This window comes from Hyaena hyaena, unplaced genomic scaffold, assembly GCF_003009895.1.
Source record: "Hyaena hyaena isolate Hyena2069 unplaced genomic scaffold, ASM300989v1 scaffold_1528, whole genome shotgun sequence".
NCBI classification, from domain to species: domain Eukaryota; kingdom Metazoa; phylum Chordata; class Mammalia; order Carnivora; family Hyaenidae; genus Hyaena; species Hyaena hyaena.
The window spans coordinates 130,235-149,992 of NW_024082175.1; the positions used below are offsets into that span (position 1 = coordinate 130,235).

Below are 19,758 nucleotides of genomic sequence, written 5' to 3' on the forward strand. Positions count from 1 at the left end.
GTACAGTCAGGTGAGTGTTGACAGATATGAATACCCCTGTAGTTTACACCCTCAAACCCAGAAGATTCCCTCCTGTACTTCCCAGCCGCTTCTCACCATTTCCCTACCACCTCCCCTCCAAGACGTAACCGCTATCCTGATTTATTTTCATCAAAGATTAACTTCACCTTTCTAGAACTTCATATAAATGGAACCATATGGCACCTATGTTTTCTTCATGGCATTTTTTTTTTTGATGCCTGTGAGGTTTAGCACGTGGATGTATTTGCTTGCTGAGCGGTATTCATTATGTGCATTTGCCATAATCAATCTGTTGTCCTGTTGATGGACTTCGGGGTTGTTCCCGGTGTGGGCTGTTGTGAGTAACGCTGGTGCGAACATTCTGGTGTGCCTTTATGTAGATGTGTGTTTTGTTTCTTGGGTAGATACTTAGGCCCGGACTTATTGGCTCATAGCATAGATGACACGTTTCACTTTATAATAAACTGCCAGCTCTTTTCTCGAGTAGCTGTGCTGTGTCCTGTCCTCCCCAACAGGGAATCAGAGTTTTGGTCGCTCTGCCTTCATATTGACACTTGGCGTTCTTGGTGTGTTTAATTTTAGCCACCTGGTGGGATCTCTTTGGGAATGGATCTAACATGCTTTTCCCTTCTGACCAGTGATGCTGAGCACTTTCTCTTGTGTTTGCTATTCAGACAGCTTCCTTTTTAAAGTGTGCTAGTCTTTTGCCCTTTTTAAAAGCTAGGCTGTCTTATTATTGAATTGTAGCACTGCTTTATACAGTCCAGATAGCAGTCTGTTGCAAGGTACATGTATTCTGACTGTTTCCTCCTAATCTGTGGCTTGCATGTTCTTAACAGTATTTTGAGGGGCGCCTGGGTGGCTCAGTCAGTTAAGCGTCCGACCTCGGCTCAGGTCATGATCTCATGGTTTGTGGGTTTGAGCCCTGCGTCGGGCTCTGTGCTGACAGCTCAGAGCCTGGAGCCTGTTTCAGATTCTGTATCTCCCTCTCCCTCTGACCCTCCCCTGCTCACACTGTCTCTCTTCTCTCACACAGAAGGAAAAAAAAAACATTAAAAAGAAAGGCATTTCCTTTAAAAACCAGCCAACCAACCAACCAACCAACCAGCATTTTGAGTAGGAGTGTGTGTTGGGGGAAGGGGTATGTGATCAACTTTTTCTTTTATGGTTAATGCTTCATGTGTCCTGAGACACCTTGCCTGCTCCAAGTGTGGGACCGAACCCCTCCTGAGCTGTTAGAAGCACTGTCCCTCTGCTTCCGGATCTCAGTCTTCAGTCCATGCTGAGCTGCCTGTTTGTGGTGTGAGGTCGGGGTTGAGGGTTTTGTTTTTCTTTTTCTTTTTTAATAGCTGTTCACTTGTTGCAGCAGTGTTTAGTGAAAAGACTTTCCTTTTCCATAGAATTGACTTGATATCTTTGTGGAGGTCCGATTGACTCCTGAAGCACAGATCTATTCCTGAACTTTATTCTTTTTTTCTTACTTATCTGTTTATGTTGTTAGTAACACAATTTCTTGAATACTATAGCTTTAAGTAAGTTGTGAAATTAGTGAGTCCCCCAACTTGGTTCTCTTTCTTGCAAGAATGATTTCATTGTTGCAGGTCATTTTGCATTTTCATATACATTTCAGAATCACCCTGTCAGTTTTTACAGACATGTTCTGCTGGGATTGTGATGGGTTTGTGCTGAATCTGTGTTCAGGTGGGAAAGTGCCATCCTGACAGCACTGAGCCTTCTAATCGAAGTTGAGGATAGATGTTCTCATTTGTTTAGGTCTTTAATTTTTCTCGGCAACGCTTTGTGCTTGCTAGTGAGAGGCTCTGTACACTTTAGTTAAATTTGTTTCTAAACTTTCAAAATTCTGTTGTAAATAACAGTTTTATAACTTGCATTCTCCATTTGTGTGGTCTTAGTTTATAGGAATAAAGTGAATTTTTATATGTTGATCTTCTAGCCTGTGATGCTGCTAACTTTATTTTTCAGCAGCAGATTTTTTTTTTTGCAGGTTCCTAGAACTTTGTGTATATACAACTTCTTATTTCCCAAACAAGACGTCCTTTTCCTTTCTGATATTTATACCTTTCGTTTCTTGTTTTGCCTCATTGCACCAGCTGAGACCACCCGTGCAGTGTTGGGTACAAGTACTGAGTGAACATCCCTGCCGGGGTCTTGATCTTACAGGCAAGATATTTAGACTTTTTCAACTGGATATTTGATATTAACTTTAGATATTTTTGTAGGTGCCCTATCCAGTTGAGAACATCCCCTTCTATTCCTGGTTTGCTGAGAGTTTACATGAACATTTTGCCATGTACTGTTTCTATGTCTAATTGAGATGATCACTTTCCTCCCTCTAATCTGTAATAATGTGGTGAATTATAGTGACTAATTTTCAGATGTCAGCTATGTTTAGATGATGATCTTCTCTTGGTTATGCTCTGTTACTCCTTTTACATATCACTGGGTTCATTTTGCTAATATTTTCTTAGGGAATTTTGCATCTGTGTTCAAGGAGGATCTTGTTCTGTAATTTTTCTTGTGACATTTTATTTTGGCCTCACTGAATTAGCTGGGAGGTGTTTCCTCAGCGATTTTCTGAGAAAGTGTGTCTAAGAATGGTGTTAGTTCTTCTGTGGATTTAGTATAGGATTCATTCGTAACCATCCGCTTTTGGCATTTCCTTGTAGAAAGGTTTTTTGAATTTTTTAATCAAATTTTTAATCATAAATTTGAATCTTCTATTTGTTCTTCTGTCAGTTTGGGTAACTTGTGTTTGTAAAGAACTTGCCCGTTTCATTTCCGTTGGCGCACAGGTGTTCACCGCGGTCCCTGGTACTTGCGGGGTCTGTGGAATCTTTAACAGCCTGTTTCACCTCTGACGTTGGCAGTTTGCACCCCCACCCCTGCCTCACACTCCTCTTCTTGGATCAGTCTGGCTGAGGGATTGATCCGTTTTCTTAAGCTTCTGAAAGTTACCTTTGTGTTTCTCTTTTTCCATTATTTGCCTATTTTCTGTTTCATACACTTCTATTATTGTTACGTCCTTCTTTCTGCTTGCTTTGGGTTTAATATGTACCTCCTTCTTCTATTTTCTTAACAGGGATGTGAGATCATTGAGTTTTCTTCTAACATAACCATTTGGAGGTATAAATTTTCCCTAAGCCTTGCTTTTTACCTGTATTCTACAAACTTTGATAAGTTATATTTTTATTGTAATTTTTTCTTTTTTATTGTTTAATTTGCTGTAAGTCTATCCCATAAAATTTTGTTTTAAGATTTTATTTTATTTTTGAGAGAGAGAGCATAAGCATGAGTGGAGGAGGAGCGGAGAGAGGAGGAGAGAGAGAATCCCAGGCAGCCCCCCTCCCCCAATAAAATTTCATTCTAGATATTCTGTGTTTCAGTTCTAGAAATTTCTGTTTGTTCTTTTTTGGAATTTCTAATATTAAGAGTCCTAATCTTTGTGCTCTTTATGTCCATCCTTTCCTGTGGATCCTCGAATCGTTTAATGTAAAATGCATCCTTGTTGTGTGTGGGTCTGTTTCTGGTGACTCTTACTTTTCCTGGCTGTGGGTTACATTTTTTACTCCTTCAGCTATCTTTGCGTGTATGTGTGTTGCGCATTGTGGTGGCTAATGTTACTAGAGGTCGGGTTTTGCTGTCCTTTCTTGAAGAATGCTGTGAGGACTCCAGTGTGCAGCTCACGTGCTGAGGGTTCAGCAGAAGCCTTCTGAGGCTCAGTGAGGCTTTATCAGGGCAGGACTAGAGAAACTTCCTTCTGAGGCTACTATAACCTTGCTCCTGGCCTGGCTTTCAGTGAAGTATCCCAGTCTTACTCAGGAGTGGGAATGCCGTCTTCCGCCTTGCAGCCTTCCAGAACACCTCTTGAGCTTGCGGCTCCCCACAGTTGCTCTTTGCCAGGCCCTGCATGCCCTCAGCCGAGTGCTTGGCCAGAGGCTTCCCTGGCTCTGTCATTCTGTCTGGAGTCCCCTCTCTGGGCAGCCCTGCCCATCTGGTACCCTGCCCTGTAGCCCAGCAGCCCTGCCTTCGAATACTGCGGGGCCGGTGTGGGCTTAGCCTTTCTGCACCCCAGCCTCCAGCAGGTAAGTAATGGGTGCTTGCTCGTGGGTCCCCTGCTCTCTGGGGCACCGCCCTAAGCTGCTGGCATGCCCAGCATCCGAAACCAGCTGCTTTGTGTATCTCACCTAGTTTGCAGCTGCTGGTGGTGGAGGCCAGCCCTGCGCCCGGCCCCCTGGCTGCCATGGAAGCAAGAGTCTCTTCACTCCCTTTTGTTTACAACACTCCGTTCTGTCCTGCGCCTCCTGCCTCGATGGCTTGTGTTCCTTCTGGTTTACACCACATGTCAGAAGCTCTCATTTCTGATTCTTGTTTTGAGTTGTTTTGCTTCTCTCTTCTTATCTTTCTGTGAATCACTTTATTTCGGAGATTGTCTAATTTGTCGGGTTATAGTTTTCAGCTATTTTGTGTGTGTGTGTGTGTGTGTGTGTGTGTTTCCGAGTGTTTTGGTTGTCAGTAGGGCGCTTATTCTCTCTTACTCTCTTCTGTTTTCATTGGACTCAACCATGAAGCTTTTCCCATTTTTTAAAACTTTATTTTGAGAGAGAGCACAAGTCAGGGAGGGGCAGAGAGAGGGAGAGAGAATCCCAAGCAGGCTCCATGTTGCCAGCGTAGAACCCGATGTGGGACTCAAACCCATGAACCGTGAGATCATGACCTGAGCCGAAACCAAGAGCCAGATGCTCAACCAGCTGAGCCTCCCTGGCTCTCCAGAGCTTTCCTGCACCTTCAGCAAGGGTGCCAGCTCTTCCCTTTGCGGCCTTCCCAGTGCGCAGCTCCCTCTGCTGTGGCTTTGACAAAGTGGTTCATAACCTTGTGTCTCACTGCTGGAGGGAAGCTTATGGACAAGCCAGGGAGGGGGCTGGTGTCTTTCGCCGTCTCTGAGCTGTCGTCTTGGCGGTTTTGGAGTTGCCGCTGGGTTGAACTTGGACAGATGAGAAGGCCGGTGGGGCCCTTTGTGAGATGTGGCCTTGGCGAGCAGAGGGCAGAGCTGATCCTGGGCGTGTGGGTGCGGGGGCCCGGCAGACCTGTGGCTGTGCTCCGCGCTGGCTGGGGCTTGTCAGCAGGCACGGGAGTGAGCTGTCACTGTCACCGTGGTCAGAACTGAAACCAGGGCTGAGCAGAGAATCATCCTCTTAAAGACGTTTGATTTGTCAGTACTTTGTGCCTCCTGCATATACAATAGCTACAGAGGTTCTTGGGCACACAGCGTCTCTCACCCCCCTATGAAGGTGTTCTGGATGTTTCTATAGAGGTCTGCCCTCCAGGAGCAGCCTCTGCCCAGCACGAGCTCAGCACCTGCCCTGGATGCCCTGGAAGCCAGCCAGCCTTATCCCCAAGGCTGTATGAGTGTCAGTGCACTGCCAGCCCATGCCCCTGCTCTGCAGGTGTGCGGCCAGCCTGTCTGTCTGCAGCTCTGGCTACAGGCACCCACCCCCCAAAGCCGTGCCTCCACCCGTCTCTTGTCTCAGCTGGGCTGGGGTCAGGCAGGGGCTGTGTGTTGGCCCCAGGAGCACACGGGGGCAGAGCTGCTGCCTGCTCTCTGTCTGAAGGGCCATGTGGTGCCACCCTGGGCCCTCGCTGGTGGGTCCTCCCAAGGGCCGTGCCCCTCCCCTCAGTGGTGGCCTTGCCCCACACAGCGCCCGCAAGGCGCCACTTTGAAAAGGCCATCGAGACACTCCCTCACTTAACCAGAGCTGGCCAGCCTTCGCCTGTAAAAGGAGTAGCTGTTCCTCTCTTTGGGCCAGAATCCTCCTTTCTCCACCCCCCCCCCCCCGTGTGTCCTCATTGGTTGTTCCAGAGAGCGAGCGAGGGAGGGAGGAGAGAGCAAGGAGGGTGCGGCTGTCCCGTGCCAGTGCCTCAGCTCCTGCTTCCCCTCCCCGCCTCCGCACTGCCCCATCATGCTCGGAGACCACAGCAGCCCCCCCGCAGACCGAGCTCTGCTCAGCCAGCCCCCCAAAACCGGACTCAGCTGCAAAATGGTGCTTCAGGCAGTCGGCAAAGTGCTCAGGTGACAGGGGCCAGTGGGGGTGGTCTGACTGTCCCCAGTCCATATCCCAGGGGCCAGCCTGTGTAGCAGTGGCCGTAATCGTCCACTAACGTGCTGGTGGCGGGCAGCTGCCGGCAGGGCCTGGGGCGGCCAGCTGGATCCAGTCGGGAACTTTATTTGGAGCCTGGCCTTCCCCAAATGCCTGCACTCCCTGCTACTTGTGGGGGGTAGCTCGCTCACTTGACAGAGTGGCCCCAGAGGATCTGGATGAGGACAGGGCCCTCCAGTGACTCACCTCCCTCCTGGTGGTTAACCACGTTTGTGACCACGGAATCCTACCTTGACCCCTCCCGAGCCCTCCGGACAGGTCCTTCGCCCCCGGCAGGGCGTCCAGCCTGTTGTCCGCAGGCAGGATGACCAGAACCAGTCCATGAGCAGCTTTGTCCAGAGACCTGCCGTGGGCCACGGCTCTCCGCTTTAGGGGGGTGTTGCCAGAAAAGCCATTTTTGCTAGTTGCTTAAACTTACTTTTCTGACCTGCAGAGGGGTTTAGAGAAAGTCACCGCAGTGCTCTTTCCATGTCAGAGTAGGTCTGTTTCAGGTGTTGGGTAGAGTGAGTGCGGCCTGCTGTGTGAGAGAGCCTGGGGCCGGTTGGGGGGGGCGGGGCATGCCCAGTGAGCCTCAGTGGCCTTCCTGACCCTCGAAGATGGGCTGTTCTGTACTCTCAGGGGTCAGGAGCACGGCCAGAGTCCATGCCTGGAATATGTCACAGTGGAGACTCAAATCCTGTTTCCTTCAACGTAATAATCTTACCTTTGCCTTAGACTTCAGTGGGCCATAACTTTTAAAGTTGAAAATGAGTCCCTCTTGCTTTTCTATTCTGTCTTTAATTGTAAGCAAACTAAGCAGGCCTCACAGGTGAGAGGGTGTGACTGCTGGTGGCCATCGAGGGGTGACTGGTAAGTTCCGGAACCTGAGTGCGTGTGTGCCTCCGACCTTCTCTGGGCACCTCTGCTTTCCACCCTCCTCTTCCACAGCAAGTCACGTGTGGAAGCGGGTCTCTTATTCTGTAGGGGTACAAAGGCTTGGGAAGACTTGCTCTGTTGGGGGTGCGGACTGCCAGGCAGTTAAACCAAGGAGGGAAACGACCTGCATGTCCCTCTCTGCAGCATCAGGCTGGCCGTGACCTGCGGGGACTTAATCATAAGCTGGCTTTTCCCAGCTTTTGGTTTCCAAGGCTCCGTGACAGGAAAGGGACACGGTGGCCCCAGGGCCAGTGAAGACCAGCAAGAACGCGGTCCAGGAGGGGCATCGCACATGTCAGAGTGGTTTTCAGGCCCCACGTCAGGCCCGCCACATCACAGTCTTGAGGGTTGGCAGTGCTGCCAAGCTCCGGGGCTTTTACCAGTCCCAGGGTTGAGGGGCTTGTGTGAGGAAGGCCCCCTGTGTGTCTGGCCCCGATGGTGGGCCCATGTGTGCCCTGGTCGTGCAGGGTGACAGGGCTGTTAGTGACGTCCCTGTTGAGCCTGCGCCCTCACTACTGCCCCAGGAAGGAGGTTGGTACGTCCTGTGTGCTTGGCCTAGAGGCTGCCCTTGCTTCCCCCAGCGTCCCACCCCAGGTTGTGGCATCTGTCAAGCCTGGGCTGGGGAATTGAGCCTCTGAGCCCATGTGACTCATTCCTGTGCAAGCCTGCCGTGGGGGGGGGGGGTCGGTGGGCTGGGCAGACGCCCACTTGTGCTGCTCTGTCTGGGTGCCCCTGCTTTCCCAGGCCGCCGTCAGCACAGTCTCTGTCTCCGTGCAGCACTTCCTGGGGGGCCTCTGCATGCCACAGGTTCCTTGTGATCCTGTCCCCCCACACCCCCAGACCTTTGACTTCCATCCCATGAGGCTGCCTCTAGACGGGCCTGCCCTGCTCATCGTGCCCCTCCTCCAGGGTCTCCGTGCTTCCCGTGACTTCCCACGGGTGTCCCTTCCTACACATGCCCCGCCTCCTTCCCAGCCCAATCTTGGCTGTCTCGGGATACCAGCGTCCAGTGAGCACCTCGGGGCCCAGACTGGGGGACAGTAGGCCGAGCGGGACTCTGAGGGAAGAAGGGGGTCTCCCTCTGTCCTGCCCTTCTCCTCCCCAGGCTCTGCCCCCACATGGGGCACTGCTCTGTGTCCGGGGACTACCAGCCCCTTGCCCCAGCATGGCTGAGGGTTTCGGGAGGCCTCCCGTGTTCAAATCTTACAGCTGCTTGTTGCTCCTTTCCGGTGGGGCCGGGCCAGCCAGGGCACTCCTGCGTCTGCCTGTGGGGCCAGCCCTGCGCGTTGTTGAGCTGACTGCGCGTCGCATCGGCATGACGCACACAGTGCTCCCTCAGCTCCAAGCCGTCCCAGGTGTTCCTGGGCACGTGGGGGTCCCTCAGGTTGTGTCTGCGTCCCTAGGGCAGACTCCTGTCCTGTGGCTGGCAGACACCCCCCAGCCTGTTGGGCGGGCATCATGGCATGCCAGGTCACTGCCAGGCCACACTGAATAACCTCAGGGGCCTTCCTGGTGGGACCAGTGGTGTGACCTCAGACAGGAAGTATGTCAGGCCAAGCATATGGGCCCATGTGTGGGGTGTGGGGACTCCTGCAGAGGCAGTACTGGTGCCAGGAGCAGGGGAGGGTGTGGGCAGGCACCCACTGGGGTGGAGAGACACTGGGAAGATGTTCTCACCGGGGCCTGGGCCCCTCCCAAATGGATGACGCAAACTCGGAGCACACCCGCTAGACCCAGAGCAATGTGCAGGGTTCTGCAGTGTTGGGGGCTATCTGCCTGTGCCTGTGGCCGGTCTCTTCCCTGAGGTCCCAGCAGACCCTGGCGGGCCAAAGCCTTGTGTCCCCCATGTGGTCCCGCCAGTGCAGCTCCGCACCGGGCCCCAGCCTCTCACTGTAGCTGCGGGGGACCCAGCGAGCAGTACGAGGGAGAGCCAGGGGGAGGAGCCCAGCCATTGGCCCTGGGCAGACCTCTGGGCTGTGGCTGGACAGAGCCTGCTCCAGAGCCCAGTGCCCGTGGGATGGGGAGCACAGGGTGTTTTCTCCACTGATGTGGCCACAGGGACAGAGGGCAGGGACCAGCACGGTGTCGCATAGAGCAGCCTGAAGGCAGGTGTTTTCTGAACTCTTGGGCCTGCTGCTCTTCGTGGCAGAGGAGTGGGGCTGGGTCATGGCCACTTCTTGGCCAGAGGGGCCAAGTGTCTTGGCAGCGGATGGGACAGAGCTTGGGGTGGGAAGGCCCTGTGGGGGCTGGGCTTGCGGGCCCCTCCTGCACAGGCCTTGCCGGCACGGAGGCCCTGTGGGTCCCTAGACGAGCCCCAGACAGGCTTGTGCCTTCTTGCCGCCACCTTGGGTCAGAGCCCGTCGTGTACTGCCTGCTTGTGGGACTGAGGGGAAGAGGGCCCTGGCCAGTGTCCACAGAAGTCTGCGCCTGCTGGCCTGGCAGAAGGGTCGTCCCAAATTGCTCCCCCAGGGTCCCGAGCCAGCCCTGGATGGTGAGGACAGTGGAACCGGGGGGACGTGCTGTGTGTCTGCCTGTCTGTTGCAGGAGAACCGGTGCAGACAGCAGCAGGTGAGAAGGGAGAGGAGGCCGAGGCCTTGTGACCCTGCAGGTCACAGCCCGCGTCCTCCCGGGGCTGCCTGCCCGGCTGTCTGAGACTTGGCCTGAAGGGGCTCCCAGGCTCCCCTGGAAATGGACTTGCCGGCAGGAGGACGCCACGCCCTCCCAAGGCAGCGTCTGTGAGCGGCCTGTGAGCGACCCCAGCGGCCTCCTGTACCGCACCGTTCCTGCTGCCACTCCTTGCGTGGCGGTTCTGACGTGCGTGCTGTCCTCGATCACTGGGTGACAGGACTCCTAAATGGCAGGGCAGGGAGGTGCTCAGGCAACTGGCTTCCAGCCCAGCCCATCCCTACACGTGTGATCATGGGGCCCCCTAGATGCGGGGTCGAGGCCCAGCATCTGTGGTCATAGCTGGGTGTGAGTCAGCGTGAGGTGCGGGCAGGTGTGCGTGTAGAGCACAGGTGAGGGGTTTGGGTCAGTGGGGCCTAGACGCAGAGTGGAGAATCTGCCAAGCAGGTGGATGCTCGGCCATGGGATGGGGGGGTGGTGGCAGAGCTGAGCTGTACGGGGTGAAATGCCTCCTGTGGGCTGGGCCCTCACGCCTGGGGCTCTGGGCGCAGGAGATCCTGCAGGTGACGTAAGGCTTTCTGACAGGGTGGCATGTGATTCAGTAGCAGAGACCAGGGTCAGGAGAAAGGCAGGGGGCAGGGAATGAAACGCCTGTCCCCTCCCCTCCCCCCCGCCATGACCTGGGGGCATCTGAGTGCAGCAGCAGAGCTCCTGGACCCCTGCCCCTGCCCAGGAGCCGGTCATCCTCAGCATATGCTCCGGGGAAGGGTGGGAGCCTCCGGGACCCTGGCCCTGCGAGGCTCATGTCCACACTTCCCCAGTGAACAACCCCACCCCACGCTGCCCAGGGCACCCCCGAAGTGCTCACTGCAAGTGTGTGGGGGAGAGAGAGACCTCCGCGCCTGTGCTCCAGGCTTGGCCTGCCCAAGCAGGGCTGGGAGCTCCGGTCAGGGGTCTGTCCCGCCCTGTCCCCAGGACGCTATGGCCCTGCGTGGCATTGGCCACTCCCAGTGGTGCACCAGGAGGCTGAAGACACGTCGCCTTTTAAGGAGAAGATTTGCTGAGAAGCTGAGGGAAAACATCTCCCTGGCATTCGGGGAACATATTTCCTTCCTGTTTCTCTTAAGTAAACCACCAGAGACTTTTTAAAACAAGACAAAAAGGACAAGGTCAGGGAGCTGCAGAGACCTTTCGCCCCTACTCCTATCAGGGCTGGCAGGGGGAGGGACGCACAGGGAACCGGGAGCCCCGAGTCGTCAGGACGGCAGAGCAGCTCTTCTACGAGGCTGTGCCCCGGCCGAGGCCCATGGTGTGTTCCCACTGGGCCGCTGGGCGCTGAGCTACTTTGCCTCTCCTGCAGGCGCCACAGACCTCGAGGGTACGAGTGGGTGGGGCCTGGCATATACCGTGCCCCGAGTCCAGGTCCTCAGCTTGCCTGCCCATCACCCCCGCGGCCCAGCCCAACCAGCACTGTAACCACAGCCCCCAAAGTTTGCAGGGGGCCAGGTGGAGGAGGGTGGCCCTTGGTGCAGTGGGCTCGTGGCCATCCTGACAGTAGTGCCTGCTGGTTTGCCAGGGGGGGCCATGCTTACTCCGGCCCCTCACCCCCGCAGAGCAGGAGGCACAGGGGCTTGCTTCCCCTGAGGTTCTGGCCCTGAGGCCTGAGGGTGCTCCTGGGACGGAGATGATCCTTCTTTGAGAGTTTATAGCCACAGTGGCCTTTTCTGGTCAATAAGACTTCATGATAGCATTGAGTTGCACTCTGTCTTCTATAAGTCACAGTGTCTGCCAGTAAAGAATTCCATTAAGAGTCAAGAGACTCATTCATGTTATTAAGCATTTTCCTTTAATTTCTCAAACTTTCTCCCAGAAACCCAATTCAAAACCTTAAAGGTTGCGGCGGCGGGGGGGGGGGGGCTGGGGGGCTCAGTCTGTTAAGTGTCCAGCTTTGGTTCAGGACATGATCTCACAATTCGTGGGTTCAAGCCTCACGTTGGGCTCTGTGCTGACAGCTCAGAGCCTGGAGCCTGTTTCAGATTCTGTGTTTCCCTCTCTCTCTGACCCTGCCCTGCTCACCCTCGCTCTCTCTTTCTCTCTCTCTCAGAAGTAAAAACATTAAAAAAAAATAAACCTTAAAGGTTGGGGGGGTTCTACAGATGCAGGAGGGTCGCAGCACCCCTCTGAGCTGACTGCTAGGTGGCGGGGGCCCCCCTGGCCCCTCCAGATTGGGTGGTTGCTGCCAGAAGGGCCTTGTCTGTAGGTGGCCCTCCCCGGGGTCCTCTGCTCTGAGGCGTGTTTGCCCAGTGTGGGCTCCAGGGTGACAGATTCAGTGACTTCTGACAAACCCATCCCGGGCCAGGTTCCCAGCCGTGGGCTCTGGGCCACTGTGTCAGTCACGTGTCCCTGTTGGGGATGTCCCATCTTGTTTGTGTACCTGGTTCGCACACACCATGACCCTTGGCTCCGGCCTCTGGGGCCGCTGGTGGGAGGCTGGTTCTGAGGCTAAGGGCTCCCCCACCAAGGAGGGGCCCCCTCAGCACCAAGAACTATTGGTTCACAGGGCTTAGCTACTGATGCTCACTGGATTTGAATGAAAACAAAAGACATTTCAAAAGAAATGTATTTAGTCCTATAAAAATAGCTATAACAAGTCCATTCTGTTCTGTATGACAGCATGTTGTTACGGAAAAGAACTATTTTTCAAAACAAAAACAAAAACCTTTTGGTGCAAAGTGGTAGTTAGAGCAGATTTCCCTCTGCCCCTGCCCGGAACCTGCACCGTGTGCTTGGGATGGAGCCTGGGGTCGTGCAGGGAGCCGGGTCTGTGTTGGCATGTGGTCAGTGCTCTGTAAGGGTGGGCCGCTGGGCCGTCTGCACGAAAGGATCGGGGCCTGGGCCAGGGATGCTCCTCCCTAGGTCCCACCGGGTGGCCCTGTGGGCCAAGATGGCTACAGTGCCACATGTGGCGGGTGGAACCTGAGAGCGTGGCCTCCGCACCCCTTCAGTGGGCTCCGAGCCGCCTGTGTCCCGCTTGCATCTCTGGCCCAGCGCGTGGCTTCTGTGCCAGCATCTGTTGTGCAGTGACCCTCTGCTCCCTTCTCTCTGGCAGGAAGTCTAAAGCAAAGCCCAATGGAAAGAAACCTGCTGCGGAGGAGAAGAAGATGTACCTGGAGCCTGAGTACACCAAGTCCAGAATCACTGATGTCGGCTTCAAGGAGCTGGTAGTGCTGCCCCGGGAGATCGACCTCAACGAGTGGCTGGCCAGCAACAGTGCGTGTCCTGGCCGTGCCGGGGAGTGTCTGCGGGGCGGGAGTGTGGCTGCGAGGCCAGCAGTGCCCAGGTCATGGGAAGGCCGTGGCCCACGGGATGGGAGGGTGGATCTTACCTCCGCCTGCCAGGCAGGCCTGGGGTTCAGGGTCACAGAAGGTGCACCTGCCCCACCCCCCGCGGAGGGAACTCGGTCTCTGTGGCCCCTGGCTCTCTGCCCAGCTTGGCGCTGCCCGAGCTGCCACCCAGGCCCGCGCAGCAGTGGCTGGCGGCCGGCTTCCAGGGCCGGTGCTCTCCGCTGGGATGTGTGGCTCTGTCTGTGGTAGGTGCTGGCTGCTCCGGGCCCAGGGAAGGGCGTGCCATTCCTTGTGGCTGTGGTAGTGGTTTTCACGCCTGCCCCTTCTCTTCTTTTGCAGCCACCACGTTTTTCCACCATGTCAACCTGCAGTACAGTACCATCTCCGAGTTCTGCACGGGAGAGGCCTGCCAGACGATGGCCGTGTGCAACACGTGAGTGGCTGCCAGGCTGCAGTTCAGACCCTGGACCTGCTCACGGCACCCGGGCAGGGTCTCCCGATGGCGTGGGGGCTGCATCTCCTGTCCCTATGGGGCAGGGACACCAGAAGCAGAGCCCAGCCAGGGGAGGCACCGGGCGGTGGCAGGGAGGGGCGCCCACAGTACGTGCCCAGCTTGGTCTCCTAAGACAGCAGAGCGTCATGAAGCTGCTTTACTTAGGTGTCCAGTTGAAGGGTGGCTCTTTTTTTTTTTTTGAGAGAGAGAGAGAGAGTGAGAGAAAGAATCCTAGCAGGCTACAACGCTCAGGGCAGAGCCTGATGGGGGGCTGAATCCGTGAGATCATGACCTGAGCTGAAATCAAGAGTCAGTTGCTCAGGCAGTAGCCCGCCAGCCCCCAAGGGATGGCTTTTCCCATGAGCTCCTGCTCTGTGTGGAGGGAGTGAAGGAGGGGACAGGGAGAGACTGGCTGGAGGAAGGCACTGGGTGCCTTCTTCATTGACTGGCTTTGTGGGGCCGGGTCGCCTTCTCAGTGAGTTTCCAGTGGGCTTGGGTGCTGGTCTCTCTCTTCTGGAAGCTTGTGCACATTTGTGTCCTCAGCAGGGAGCAGCCTGCTGGATTTGCAGCCACTCTGACTGGGGTGTGGGCAGGAGAGTCACCACACGGCATGGCTGGTCCCTGATGGCAGAAGGGATGGAAGGTGGCTTTGGACAAGAGGCTGGAGATGCTGGGGCTCAGCCTGGGGCAGTTGTGACTGAGGAACAGGCACGGAAGCTCCTTTCTCACCCCTCCTCTTTATTGTCAGGGCTGCAGGTCAGGGGCTGATGCAGGCACACGTGAGCTGCTGGCTCTGCTGGCGAACACACGCTTCATGTGCTGTCCTGAGTCCCTCCTGCTGACACAGCTGTTGGCCAGGCTCCTGGGCACAGACCCAGCTCCTGTGGCCCAGCAGGTCACAGCTCAGGGCTGGGTCATGAGGGAGCAAATGGAGACAGTAGCCGGCTCTCCACTCTGTCACCCAGAAAGAGCCACCGATGGGAGCCCAGGCATTACATGTGTCCCCACTGGCCACAGGAGGGGGTGCCCCAGGGCAGGGTGGGGCTGTTGAGCCGGAGGCAGAAGGACATTGATGTGGGAGGGAAGTGCCCTCCCTAGAGTAGACCCTCTACTACTAGAGTAGACACCTCTAGTAGGTGCTGGCAGCGGACAGGGGCCGTGCCTGTAGCGTGCTCAGTAGGATGCTTGCTGGCTATGCCTGACCAGGCAGCGCCAGGGGTGATCGGTAGGGTGGGCGGGTGGGGAAGCCGGTGTCCTCTGCTCCCTGTGCTCTTTGGCATCCCTGTGTTTGAGAAGAGAGAGACTCCTTGAAAGAGCGAATGGCTTGGTATTGAGCGGGCCTGCACCTGGGCATTGGTGCTGCTGTGTGAGCCTGGGAGTCTGGCGGGACTTTAAGCCCACATCTCTTTGTTCTTCTCAACCGTGGCCACCTTCACAGGGTTTTTATAGACTTATAGGGCCTGGCAGGCTCAACCCCCTTCCTAGCGGTTGTTTGATATCCAATTAGTTTAAGAGAAAAAGGCAGGTTTGCAAAAGGTCCACTCCACAGAGCTGCTTGCTCCCCGGGACCAACCAGCATGTCTGCCTGGGGCCCCGAGTGAGGCCGAGGCCTGTCTGCACCCTCCCGCTGCCCTAGGGGTGGGTACCAGAGGGTATCTTGGAGTCCCAGAAGGTGAAGAGAAAGGGCCACGAGGAGAATGTATTTGAGGAGATAATGGCTGGAAGCTTTCCAGGCGTGGCTGACACAGACCTACAAATTCAAGAAGCTGAGTGAAGTCCAAGTAGGACAGACCGATGCGCCATCACGAAACAGCTGAGAAGAGAAGGCCTTCACAGAGCACAGTGCCTGCGGGGACACTGGCGGGTGACTATGGCTCTTGTCAGAAGCCTTGGGCCACAAGGAAACCCCACCACGTTTTTAAAGTGAAGAAAAGGCAGTTAGTCGCCCCAGAATTCAAGGAAACCTGTTCTTCCAGAGTTACGTGAAGTACAGACCTTCCTCCGAAGGAGGAAGACTGATGTGCCTACTGCCAGCCAGCCTGCTCCACAGGAGCTTCCGAAGGGTCCCAAAGCAAGGGAGACGGGGCTGGGGACCACCCCCCTCGAGCTCCCGAAGCCACACCTGTCTGGTGGGCCAGACGGAGCAGCCCGCGGGGGCCTGCGCTCTCAGTACAGCATGGAAAACTGAGCATGTATTATTTTACACTCCTAGGAGAAGCCTCTGTAAAAGTTGTGTAGATGACATAGCCAAATTCTAAGGTAAATTGAAAGGAAATACTAAAACGTAACCCAAAAGAAAGCAGGAAAGAAGAAATAAGAGGGTGAGAAACAAAGGGGAGTAAGTAGTAGACAGAAGATGGCAGACTTAAATTCAGACGCACCAGAAATTACAGCAAATGTCCGTGTTGCAGACATGCTGATTACCAGGCTGCTCAGGGGCTGTTCCCCTGGACCCTGTTGGGGGCCTCAAATTACAGACCACACTGACCCCTGTGTGTGTGCGCACGTGCCTGTGACAAAATGTAACCTATGAATGAGGCACAGAATGTAACAATAATAACTGATAATACGACCACCGTGACTGTATCTTATGATAAAAGTGCTCATGTGCTCACTGTCTCAAGAAAGCTAGTTGTACTGTACCCACGTTCTTGTGACCGTGTGAGATGAAGAAGTGGCTGCGTGAGGAGAGGAGGCTAGAGGCTGGTGCGGGCGTCATGACGCGGCCTTGGATTGTTTCTCCGTCTTCTGCCACTGTGTGGGGAAAAGGAGCATCTGCCTCTGGACGCTGGTTCACCACGAGGGATCGACCCCATGGAAGGTGAAAACACAGATAAAAGGGCTCCACTGTGTAAGAATGGATTTTTAAACTGAGCCAACTCTACGGCGTTCACAAGGCAGTGACGTGGGTAGATTACAACTAAAAGCAGAGAGAAGATGTATCAACAGAATGCTAACAGAAGAAGGCTGGGGTGACTGTATTAATCCCACACATAGTAGAGCTCAGAGCAGAGTAGATAACGAGGTGTAAAGGAGAAGAGTGCACGTTTACAGAAGAGTCCATTCATCAGGGAGTATTGATCTTGAATGCATGTGCTCCAGGCAGCAGCGTTTCCATAAAGGACATAGACAGAACTGAGAGAAACAGACAAAAAATCCTGAAAATCAGAGTAGGGGTCTCAGTGCCCCTGTCCTAGAGGCAGATGGAGCCGGTGACACCAAGTCAGCAAGGTTGCGGGCTCGTCGGGTGGGCTGGTGAGCCTCTCACCCCCGGCAGCGAGGGACACAGTCTTCCCAAGCACACATGGAATAGTCCCCAAAATAGATCACATCCTGGCTCACAAAACAGTCCTTCACTAACTTGAAAGAATCAGAATCATGCCGAGCCAGTTACCTGACGTCGTGGGGTTAGACTAGAATGAGTGACAGAAAGATAACAGGGAAACCTCCAAACACTCGGAAGTTAGCATGTTTCTAAATAATCTGCGGGTCATAGAGGAAGTCTTAGAATTAGAAATGTTTTAAACAGAGCACAAATGAAAGCAGTCCAGAGTTGATGGGATGCAGCTATGGCTGTGCCTGGAGGGACATTTATCGGGTTAGGGTTTATTCTGAAAGAAGTTCTCAAGTTAGTACTCGAAGTTTCCATATTAAAAAACTCGGAAAAAAAGAGCAAAATAAGCCCCAATTGAGCAGAAGACAGGAAGTAATAGAGTAGAAATTGTCAAGTGATTTCTGAAAACAGGAAAATCGATGAAACCAGAAGCCAATTTCTTAAAAAGGCCAATAAAATTGACAAACCTTTAGCAAGATTGACAAAGAGAAAAGGTGCAGATTATCAGTAGAAGGAATGAAGGGGGTTTCACTAAAAACTCAGCAGATACTAAAGAAACATCACAAAAAACCCTTACATACATAAATATGATAGTTTAAATGGACCCATTCATTGGTAAAATCAAAATACCAAAATTCACTCAAGATGGGCAATTCAGTAAGGCAAGAAGACAGCAACAAAAGGAGTCCAAACTGGAAAATAAAAAAATGAAAGTATCCCTGTCACTTTTACACAGCATGACCGTGTAGAAAATGCTAAGCGGTATACAGGTGGAACCCCAGCTCCTGAGAACCGCGCCGTTTCCAATGGCTCTGGGGACAGCACAGTGCTTCAGGGCACACAGGGTGTGCACACAGGCTGCGCATGCTGCCAAGTGCAAGGTTCTGGCAAGCGCGGTTGGAGGCCTGCACGGGTGGCAGGCACACCCTGCTTGTGGCCCAGAAGACTTGACTAGCTCCAGCGGGAGCTCTCCCAGACCGCCCTGTTTGTTCATGGCAGACTCCGTCGGAGTCCCCGCAGAGACCTTGTGGGTGCATACGAGCCGGCCCAGATACGTGGAGGGTGCAGCCGCTGGTGCCTTGACAACAGTTTTGGGGAAAGAGCAGTAAAGCTGGAGGGACCCCACCTCCCAGTACTGAACACATGCCGTGGGCAGAAGACCAGACGCACAGATCAAGGGGGCAGCTGAGTCCAAACATAGACCCACACAAATGTGGCCTTTTGATTTTTGACAAAGATGCAAAAGAAGTTTGGTGCAGAAAGGATAGCCTTTTCAGCCAAAGCTGTGGAAAAACTAGTCATTGGTAGGGTGGGGGGAGGGAGTAAATCTTGACCCAGTCCCAACACTTCATCCCAAAATTAACTCCAAATGGATTCTAAATTGTAAAACCATGTAACTTTTGCAAGAAAATGAGGAAGTTTTCATGATCTACCATTAGGTGAAGGGCTCTTGGCCGTGACACAAGGCATGGTCGTTAATGAAACAGAATAAGTAAATTGAGCATAATCAACATGTAGAAGTTTTGCTCAGAGAAGGACAATGTCACAAGGAAGAAAAGACAAACCACAGGCTGACTACGTACCCAGGAAGGGACCCGTGCCCAAAATATGTCTGGAAGCCCCACAGCTCCTCTGCAAGAAGACAACCTGGTCACTGGTGGGCCTGGGCCTGGACACACAGGCCAGCAGAGAGGATGCAGGAGAGCAGATGAGCCCCTCGAGCAGCGGGTCGGATGGGGGTTCAGACATCCCTGCCACAGCACATGTTAGCTGGCGCAGCGCTGGTGAGGATGTGGGTGGCGGAGCCACAGAGGGACTCGGAAGCCAGCCCCGGAGTGATTTGGTGGCTTCTTCCGAAGCGCCGCTCTCCCCTTGCCTGACCCGGCAGTTCCAGTCCTGAGTGTCCACCTCAGGCAAGTGAGAGCTTGTGCTCCCCTGGGAACCCGCCCCGGAGTGCATGCCGCAGCCTGAGCCGGCGAGCGGCCGACACACCGGCACCGTCGCGCAGGAGCTCACCTCAGCGTGAGAAGGAAGGGGCCGCTGGTGCGCGCAGACGTGGCTGGGTCAGCCCCTGGCTCAGGACATCGCCGGTGTGCGGGGCACTGACCAGGGGCGGGGCGGGCAGGAGGGCAGCAGGAGCCGTGCCTGGCTGTGGGAGGCACCCAGCTGTCTGCCTGGGTGAAAAGCTTGGGACCACGTGCCACACAGGTCATCTTCACTGTGTGACAATTTAAAATGAAAACAAGAGGAACATTGGAAACGGAGCGTGTCCTCTTCCTTGCTTCTGAATTGGCCGGTCCCCAGTGTCCCTTGGGAGCCAGTGTCTCAGGGCCGCACATGTGGAGACATGTTTCAGTTTCTGGGTTCAGCTGTGTTTGCTGAAGCTGGCACCCGTGGCTAGGTGTGTCTGCCATCACGTGGGGCAGGGGAATCGGTGGAGCAGGTATCTGTGATGCTGCCCGGGCACCGGGCCCTGTCCTCTGGATCTCACTGCAGACCTGGGCCTCAGCCTGGCCCCTAGAAGCCGGGCTGCTCTTCCTGGCATGGGGAGCCCACAGGCTGTCCAGAGTGACACAGAAAAGGGCTTGGTGTGGGTGTCCTCAGGTGCTCTGAAGCACCTGCGCTGATGCCTGGGCAGGCAGGAGAGGGGTCAGGCAGAGCCACCTTGTGGTGGGGAGGGTGCCAGGGCAGGCGTTCTAATTGACGGGAGGGCCTTGCTAGAGTTTTCCTTCCTGGGGGAAACCAGGGAGTTTAGCCAGCTTCTTAGGGCCTCTTCGTGACCAGCCCCCCTGCCTGGGCCCGTTTTTGGGCCTTGTGGGGCACGCGGCACCAGGAGCTCGTGCAGCCTGG

The 19,758-nt window shown here is 54.7% G+C and overlaps 1 protein-coding gene across 3 annotated transcripts in view; it reads left to right on the top strand.

The window, feature by feature from the left end:
• Window positions 1-19,758, top strand: part of MOB2 (MOB kinase activator 2) — a 73,644-nt gene that overhangs the window by 51,700 nt on the left and 2,186 nt on the right. For all 3 annotated transcript variants that reach the window (XM_039224109.1, XM_039224108.1, XM_039224110.1), the window contains exons 2-3: window positions 12,847-13,007; window positions 13,421-13,514. In XM_039224109.1, coding sequence (XP_039080040.1) covers window positions 12,847-13,007; window positions 13,421-13,514 — 255 coding nt within the window. The remainder of the gene's footprint in view (window positions 1-12,846; window positions 13,008-13,420; window positions 13,515-19,758) is intronic.